The sequence below is a fragment of the Cetorhinus maximus genome, chromosome 17 (genome assembly GCF_964194155.1).
Source record: "Cetorhinus maximus chromosome 17, sCetMax3.hap1.1, whole genome shotgun sequence".
Lineage (NCBI taxonomy): Eukaryota > Metazoa > Chordata > Chondrichthyes > Lamniformes > Cetorhinidae > Cetorhinus > Cetorhinus maximus.
Window position 1 is genome coordinate 96,449,076 of NC_135895.1, and position 9,114 is coordinate 96,458,189.

Sequence of the window (9,114 nt, forward strand, 5' to 3'; positions counted from 1 at the left end):
CTAAACATAAAATTAATAAATGGGCCGTGTAGCCTCTGCAAATGTGTTTGATAAATATCTATAGATCACTCATGACTTGTGCCTCCAAGTTATCTTGTCAATCTTACATGTACTGCACACAGTGACATATATTACTGGGGCAGTCTGTTCCTAATGAACTGTTTCTGTCATGGTATTAAGAAGTTAATAAATTGAGAAGTTAAGATGTGAAGCTAATAATTGCCTCTTTGATCATAGAGACCTTGTGGATAGATGACAGTTTGACAACCCAGTTGGCAGGATCTGTTGACACAATAATCTATTACTGTTCAATGCTAGGAAAATTATAAGTAGAAGCACAGTGAGGGAGACAGCTGGCCATCATGGGTTTACACACATTGTTTATCTTGAATTCATTGTCAGCCTATTTCCGTAGACTTGTTAGAAGTCAGCTGACAGACATGATGAAAAATACCATTTCTGTCTCTCTGCCAGCATCACAGTCAAATGTCACTGTACTTTTCCCCTGGTCAGTACAATCTCGTTGGCATATTTTAATGTGAAACATTCATGTAGTAAATGTCAAGTTGCCTTGAGAAATACAGGACCAGACCTGTCGCGGGTACACACACACACAATGATTCCAGTTACACAGCAAAGGATCAGCGCTTTTAAATTGGATGATAATGTACCTGAGTCCCTCTGGTAAGAAATCTTCCTTTCCTCACGTAAATGCTTCCTATCATTGATTTGAGTCATTGTGGGAGTGGGTTTGGATACTCACTCAGAGGGTGACAGTAGTAAGGAGAAGGTTCAGGTATAATGTGTTGCATTAATAAAATGACCCCTAATACATTGTGTCATACTACACTGCAGACATTTTTCAACAGTAACTTAACGATAACTACTATATATAAATTAACTTGTATATAGCACACAGTTCCATCTTTACATGCTTTTAAAAGTGTGGCCTATATGTGATGTAATACTTTATGGTCTATTCTGTGTCATGCTATAAAATCTGAGACCAGTAGTGGCTGTTCATTTAGGCTGTAAACATTTGAATCTTCAACTCTAGTACTTGAGAATGTAGCCATTGCAGTGAAGACATTGCCAACAAGTCTATGGCAGCATTTAAAGGTTGAAGACACATTAGCTCAGATTTCTGGATGTTTCTCTTCATAGATTCCTGGAGAGTGATCCAAATAATCAATGTCTATTCCAGTAATAGGTGTTTACAGCTTACCTTGGTAACCTGAAATCATTCCATGTGCTCAAAAGATTGCATTATCCAATAACTTGAATTAAACAACATAAACAATGCAGCAAAATGAAAAGTTAATGCCAAAATTCAAATTAAAAGACTTTGAATTGAAAGTAGACTATATAAAAATCAAATCTCAAATATCTCAAAAACGTTCACAGATCTGTCTAAAATCCTGGGCATGCCACTGTTTGAAAGTCATGAACACATTACCCTCATTCATCACTGTACTGAAGAAATCCTACAGACAAAAAAATCTGTATCCAATACAATTTGTTGTTAGTACTTTTTTTTAAAGCAAAAGTTCTCTTTTCATATATATGTTATATTCAGAAACTAAATTCAATATCACTTCCTATATTATCCCTCGTGACTGCAGTATGTCCTATATGCAGGGCACACTACAGCAACTCAACAAACTTACCGTGAAAGAACTTCCCAGCCCTGAGGACTCTATCACTGACAAAGAAAAAAGCAGCAATATTGTGGCAACACAACTTTCTCCCCAATTCACACACCAACCTGACCTCAACATAGGTAATTTCTTCATTATTACTGGGTCAAGATCATGGAATTCCCTACCTAACACTAGAAATAAAGTGGTTCCAGAAGAAGGGTTCCCACCACCTTCTTAGGGTAACTAGGTCTTTCTGGGCACTGATCGACCTTAGCAGTCACCTATGTACCCACCGGAACCCTACTAAACACACAGATGATGACCATTTTCACCTTGAAGGATAAACAATAGGGTAACCAGGACTGGACAAAGGATGGACACCTGCTGAAGTTACCCGCATCCAAAGAAAAAACAAACAGGAGGCCTTTATATTATCCACAGTATGATTTATTCAGGGAAATACATTTCCGCAATCCTGCATGTAGCTTTAGAGAGCTCCTGACACTAAGACTCAAAGGAGATAATCAAGATCTATAAATCGATAATGCCTGATGGCAAACTTGTCAGCAATTGAATAAATGAGCATTTTAGCCTTGAAAGTAGGAACTTGAGATGGGCTTCATAGAGGGATATGGAGTAGTAAATGTAACAAAAAGATAAATGCAGAACATAATTCAAATTAAGAGCATGGTAGCTGGACAATGGTTCACAGATCCAAACTAGTGAAAGGCAAATTTAAGGCTAATTTAGGATTCCTTCACATAAAGTGTGATCAAAATATACAATAGATTTGTGGTTAGGTTATTAGGACAACAACTTGGAATAATTTGAGAAAAAATTGTTTTTTCTCTCTCTCTGGTATTTAAGGTAGCTGGTCTTGCACATCTATATCTATCTTGCACTAAAATCATTTTCAGAAGATAGATTTGCAACCCATGTTTAACTCATAAAGGAATTTAAGTACATCACTAGTTGAATCCTGCTTCTCCCTGCTACTTAGGGAATCTGTTCTCTCATTTCATCTTCGACAAGACTTGGGAGCTGGGGGCTTACTGCATCTGCAGACCAATTGACTCAACTCAGACTGCAGATAGGTATTGCTTTATCCACTTTCCTTTGCACTTTAATTATTCTTTCATTTTCTGCCCCCACCCCTGCTCCCGCAGTTTTAGATGCACCCCAGGGTTCTCCTGCCTGCTCTGCTTCACTGCCTGGCCACAAAAATAAAGTAGATTCATACATGCACAGAGTTTTGCTCCACAGCATCCAAATTCTTGCTACATTTTTTAATGTCAGAAGTGGCGTAACTTGTAAAAATGAATGATTGCATTTTAAAAATTCCCCAAGATCTACTTGCTATTATAAGCTACAGCTGATGTGGAGCCAAACGCATGTGAGGTTATCTCTCCCAGATGATCTTGCACTGCTTGACAAGAATCAATTTTGATTATCTTAAACACGTTATACCATACATTCTGGGATAATCTTGAGTTTGTGTTGCTGGCAGGAAGCATTTTGCGCTCATGTAAATCAATGAACAGAAAACATAACTGCATTGTTGCAAAGTTAACTTTTCCACTGATGTAGAAATTCATTTTCAAGGGATAATTCGATGGGCAGCCGCTCAGTTGCAAGTCCTCCTTACCATCAGCATGCACTCAGAAAATTACCTCTTCTCTCTTGATCCAAAGCCAAAACACTTCACATTGATGAAAATATGTGGTATAACTTGTCTCCTTTACATGTGAAATTGCTGTGTTCTCGCACGTTATGCTGCATATTAATCTCCGTCAGACCATGACCAGTGATTATTGGAATTGCAGTGTCTTAACCATTATCAGTGTGTAGAGACCCTTATTTGGGCTGTGTAATCTACTTCCCTTGATCTAGTCACTATGTGTTACAATAATATCTAACACTTATATAGCATCTCCATAAAATGTCCCAATGTGTTTTATAGGAGTGTAATTAGACAAATATCCACATTGAGTCAAAGGAGGAGACATTAGAATGGGTAACTAAAAGCTTGGGCAAATGTATAGGTTTTAAAAGAGTGTCTTGAAAAAGGAAGTTCAGGTAAGGTATTCCAAAGCTTTTAGGGCCTAGACAGCTGAAGGAACAGTTGCCAACTGGACAAAATGTACGCAGGGTGCACAAAAGTAGGGGAGTGGGATTAATTGGATAGCTCTGCCGAAGAGCCAACACTGTGCCAAACGGTGTCCTTTTGTGCTATAACATTCTATGATTCTAAGAAGCTAAAGCTTAAGAAATGACAGATTCTGGAGGTTTACATAAAAACATAAGAATTAGGAGTTAGAGGGCCATATGGCCCTAGCGCTTTCTCCACTATTCAACAAGATATCGGCAGATCTTCTATCCCAGCTCCACCTTCGCACCAATTCCTAAATCCCTTAATATTCAAAACATCTATTGATCTGTCATGAATATACTCAACAACTGATCATCCACAGTTCCCTGGGAAGGAGAATCCCAAAGATTCACAACCATTTGAGCGAAGAAGCCATTTAACATATGTTGTGTCAAACCCTTATTTTGAGAGTGTGACCCCATGGTCTAGATTTCCCAGCCGGGGACATTTTTTCAGTATCTACCCTGCAAGTCTCTTTAGAATTTTATATGTTTCAACTGGATCATCTATCATTTTTTCTAAACTCCAGGAATAAATGCCTAGTCTACTCAACCTCTCCTCAGAGGACAATCCCCTCAATTTAGGAACCAACCATTGAGCCTTCATTGCACTCCCTTTAGGCAAGTATATCCTTCCTCGGGTAAGGAGATCAAAACTGTGCACAGTGTGACCTCACTAATATCCATGTATAATTTTAGTAAGCCTTTACTCTTATACTCCGACCCCTTTGTAACCGAAGCTAACATACCAGGATTGTAGGACTTGAGATTACAGAAATAGCAAGGGATGAGGTTATGGGGGAATCTGAACACAGGGATCAGAATTTTAAAATAATAAAGCACTAAATTTCTAGAATACTTGCATACCTTAATTCCAATAATTTGGATAATTTTCTTTAAGTGGAAAAATTGAATGGATTATCAGGAGTGGCTTCTATATCAGGCTCATGAATATGAACATTCCTGGCCTTGTTTCCCAACTCATCCCACTAGGCTAAACAAATCATTTGCTATCATGTCCCAATTTTAATAAACAAATCTTTCAGAATGAACAATTGATTAACAGATGTATTGTACTGGTATAAACGATGCCTCAAAATAAACGAGATCTTGAAACAGTTGTTGAATTAAAAGGAATATGTATTTACATATGTCTTGTGTAAATTCCACATGAATGCCATTTTCACATCATTTTTTGAATTTACTATTTGTAGTTTGGAACAAGACATGCCATTTAACATACTTTGTGTCAGCTCCTAATTACAAAAGTTGAATAATTTAGACAAATCATTTTGTGCCTAAAGTGTAATTTTTCATAGTAATGCTATGCAACAAATCTGGGCAACTGGTAATTACATTTTACCAATGTTAATAAATTAATAGTTGACGATATTAACAACATATGGTTGGAGAGTGGAGTGACAACCTGATACATTCAAAATGACACAGTTGAAACTAGTTAGTAACATCTTTAATTTTCAACAATTTGATACTATATTCTTCTTATCTTACATTACATAATACACTTGAAGGCACATACACTAGAATCTAGTGCCTGATAATGCATCTCTAAAATATTCGGCCTCTTAGGAAAAGTAACTTCACCAAAGTCACATAGTGGCCAAGTGGTTAGGGACTTGCCCGTCCTTTCATGAGATGCTCTACACCCCTGGAATCTCGGCCACTCGCCCAGAGAACTGCATTGCTCGACATGAGCTGCTTTGACCCCAGGATTTCCAACGGATGATACAGCCTTCTGAAATTAAAAAAAACCCTGAAGCAGATCCTCTTTTAAAATTGCATTTGTCTCCTTTCAAAAGTCTGAGATAAGTTTGTCCTTGCACTTTAAGAGAATCTTCAAACATCAGTTTAGTCCTGCTACCCTTGGAAATGTCGGAGAATTAAGACGAGATTTACAAACTCCAGTGCCTGGTCCCAATATATCCGGGAGTGTCTACTTATATGAATAAAAGGTGAAACTTCTGTTGGGAGGACGAGGGCATTCAAGCCCGGGGTGATCCAATGCTGAATGATTCCCACTCTCTGTCTCTTGCACACCCACCTCCTCCCTTCCCCTCCCAACCTCCCAAAGTTCAGTCCAAACGAGCCTCACGCCGATGAGTTAATGTTTCCTGAGGACATCAGGGTCTCGGGGGTGCCGCACTCGTCCTTGTGCTGATGGGATGAGTTGTCTGACTTGCTGCGGCTGAACTCGTGGGTGGCCATGAGCGGCGGCTTGTGCTGCCGGAGCCTGTGGGCCGGCCCCCGGCGGCATAGGCAGCAGAGCAGGCGGAAGAAGGCCCGCCTCATCTCCCGGCTGGTCAGCGTGTAGATGACGGGGTTCATGGCCGAGTTGAGGACGGCCAAGGCCAGGAACCACTGGGCCTTGTAGAGGACGGGGCAGCCCCGCACCTGGCAGGCCACGTCGAGCAGCAGCAGGATGAAGAGCGGCGACCAGCAGGCGATGAAGGCGCTCAGCACGATCATCACCGTCTTGAGCAGCGCCAGCGACTTCTCGCAGCTCTTGCTGGAGCGGACCGAGTACTTGCGGAAGGTGAGGCGGCGGCTGCGGGAGCGGACCAGCACGTAGATGCGGGCGTAGAGCAGCACGATGGCCAGCAGGATGAAGCTGAAGGCGGTGGTGCAGAAGAGGATGTAGTGCTTGTGGTAGAGGGGCAGCACGGTGGAGCAGTGTGGGAAGCGCCGCAGGCAGTTCCAGCCCATGATGGGCAGGCCGCCCAGCAGCACGGACAGCAGCCAGCAGCCGCTGATGAGCAGGAAGACGCGGGAGCTGCCGCCCGAGCTGTGGGGTTTCATCTTCAGCATGGTCAGGTAGCGCTCGATGGCGATGGCCAGCAGGCTGAGCACCGAGGCGGCGAGCGCCACGAACATGCTGCCCTCCCGCAGGAACCACTGCGCCGGGGTCAGGCTGTAGGTGTTGGAGCCCGACAGCAGGATGTTGGCGGTGTAGGCGGCGCCGGCCAGCAGGTCGGACAGCGCCAGGTTGCCAATGAAGTAGTACATGGCGCGGTGGAACTTCTTGGTCTGCCAGATGGCCAGCAGCACCATCAGGTTCTCCAGGATGATGCAGCAGCAGACCACGATGAAGATGATGGAGGCCACGGTCAGGTCGGTGCCCGGGCCGCCGGCGCTGACCTTCAGCTTCCCGGTGTAGTTGTAATGCTGCCAGATGATCTCCGAGCCGCTGTCGGGCACGTGCGGCCGTCCTCCCGCCTCCATCGCTCGCTACACTTTTCCCGCGCCTTTTCTCTGTTATTTTTTCCTCTCTCCTCCTCCTCTTCCTCCTTTCCCCGGCAGAGGGCGCAGCGATCCCGGGGGCGGTGTCGAGTCAATGAGCAGCCGCGAGGACACAGCCAGACAGGGTCATCCTGCAAAGACAAGCCAACAACAACTTCAGCAAACACACAAACCAATACCCCTGCCCTTCAAAAAGCTGCCTTATCAACTGAACTGCCCATTTAAGATTTTTAAAAGAATAAACTGACGCATTTTCTTCTCCTTTTGGAAATAAATGATTTATTTTTGGTTATCTGAAAAAAATGACTTAATTGGCTGTGGTCGAGAAGGACGCTATATAAATGTACGTCCTTCTACTTTTGACTAAATTAATTTAACGTTCAAAACAACACGGGCAAAATTAAGAGATTCCCAAAACGGAATGTGAAATCCGATTTTGCTTAAAGACGTTTCAAACTTCTAGAAATTAAACTGAGACTGAATGAAAGTCGAGAATAAAACTAACACATTGCAACTTATTTTGTTAATAGTTTTAAACGTTTTTGTCGGTGGAATATTACCTTTATTTGTTGAAAACGCAACCAAACAGCTAAACCGTGAGAACCAGGATACTCTCCTCGGTTAGAAACAATGGGAAGCGGCGGTCTCTGCACAATACTGTACAATATGGGGAAAGGGACGCACTTCTGTCCCAGACTGATGTCTGTCGCCAACCCAGCAACATCAAAATAAACTGAATCGTGAGACTGGGTGGCAATAAATAGAAGATGCACACAGCTGATAAAAGTGCAAAACAGGAAAAAGGTTGACGCAAAGGATCCAGGCCAGGAGTAGCCAGACAACAGAAGTTCACACTGAACAGTTAGAACCGCCCCACCACATACTTAACACAAAGAGTGTCTGCAATTTCTGATTTCCTTTTTTTCTTGCAAAAAAAGGGACTGTCAAATTGCTGTCCTGAGTTTCAGGTTTTGCATTTAAGGTTCTAATAAATAAAACACCCGACAGCAGCTCAGACTCAGGACATTATATAATTCAGGAATGAATAAGTGACATCTATAAAAGATTGATTTAAAAAAAAACAAAAAGTTGTCATTTTTAAGTATTAGATATACAATATTTGTCCATAGAAGGCATTGATTTTCCTCGTTTCCAACAGTTTGAATAAGACAGTGAGCTGAAATGTATTTGCAGTCCTTACCCAGTGCAGGCTATCGGATGTTTGCTGTGCAGTTTTAAGCGTGTTGCCAGGCTAAGCTCTAAGTTGTCACTGAAACACTGAAGAATCGAACGGGCTTTTTCACCGCTAGTTGACAGAGGCGGCCCCCTTTTTCCTATTTGCTTCAGCGGTCTGCACTAAGCCAGAGAGAGGTGGATTCACTTGGCAGCGACAGTGTTTTGTTACTGCAAGTCACCGAGAACAGCGGGACACACAAAGTTATTTCTAGTGCATACTTGAAACGCATTCAATTCATTCCGCTTTTTTCAATAAAGCGAATGGACATAAAGTGAATTGAAACACGGGATTTAAAACATGCCATAAATTTCCAGGGCATCTAGACATTGCAGGCACTTTATAAACACAGACATGCCACAGACAGGTCTTTTCAAGCCCTGTACTCTTTGAGTTTTCAGGAGTTAATAATCTTAGACACGGGGCTGTTTTCTGTACTGCTAGTTGTATGTTATTTATGTTAAAAAAAAACTTTATGCAAATTGCCTGCCACTCCCTTTACAAACCAAACTGCATAGCTTTTGAGTGCGGTGCAAATGTTTTGCATGTAGCATTGCTTATATCGTTGCATGGGTATAACAACACGGCAAGTCTATATCTAAAACCTCAAGGACTGTCTCGTGTATTTGCAACTGATATAAAGACACGGGAGAACCAGCAAGAGAGAGAGAAATAAAAACATCCTCCTGATTTACAGCACTGAATGCCACAGTCAGGGGCGCTATTGAAAGGCAGTGAATCAGTCTCCCCCTGTGTATTTAGCTGCTGGCTGCAATTCCGACCAGTCGATTTGCAGTTACAAGTGTCTTTCAGTGGAATGCTCTTGGGGGGGTG

At 42.2% G+C, this 9,114-nt stretch overlaps 1 protein-coding gene across 1 annotated transcript; it reads right to left on the reverse strand.

Moving 5' to 3' along the window:
- Nucleotides 1–4,907: 4,907 nt before the first annotated feature.
- Nucleotides 4,908–7,776, reverse strand: s1pr1 (sphingosine-1-phosphate receptor 1). The gene is made up of 2 exons (XM_078561657.1): nucleotides 7,607–7,776; nucleotides 4,908–7,177 (listed from the first exon to the last, which is right to left on the reverse strand). The coding sequence occupies exon 2, from the start codon at nucleotides 7,026–7,028 to the stop codon at nucleotides 5,898–5,900; it is 1,131 nt and encodes a 376-aa protein (XP_078417783.1). The 5' UTR covers nucleotides 7,029–7,177; nucleotides 7,607–7,776; the 3' UTR covers nucleotides 4,908–5,897.
- Between the last annotated feature and the right edge of the window lie 1,338 nt (nucleotides 7,777–9,114).

Coding starts and splice junctions, on each gene's coding strand:
- s1pr1 (XM_078561657.1), bottom strand. CDS start 7,028: ATGGAGGCGGGAGGACGGCCGCACGTGCCCGACAGCGGCTCGGAGATC.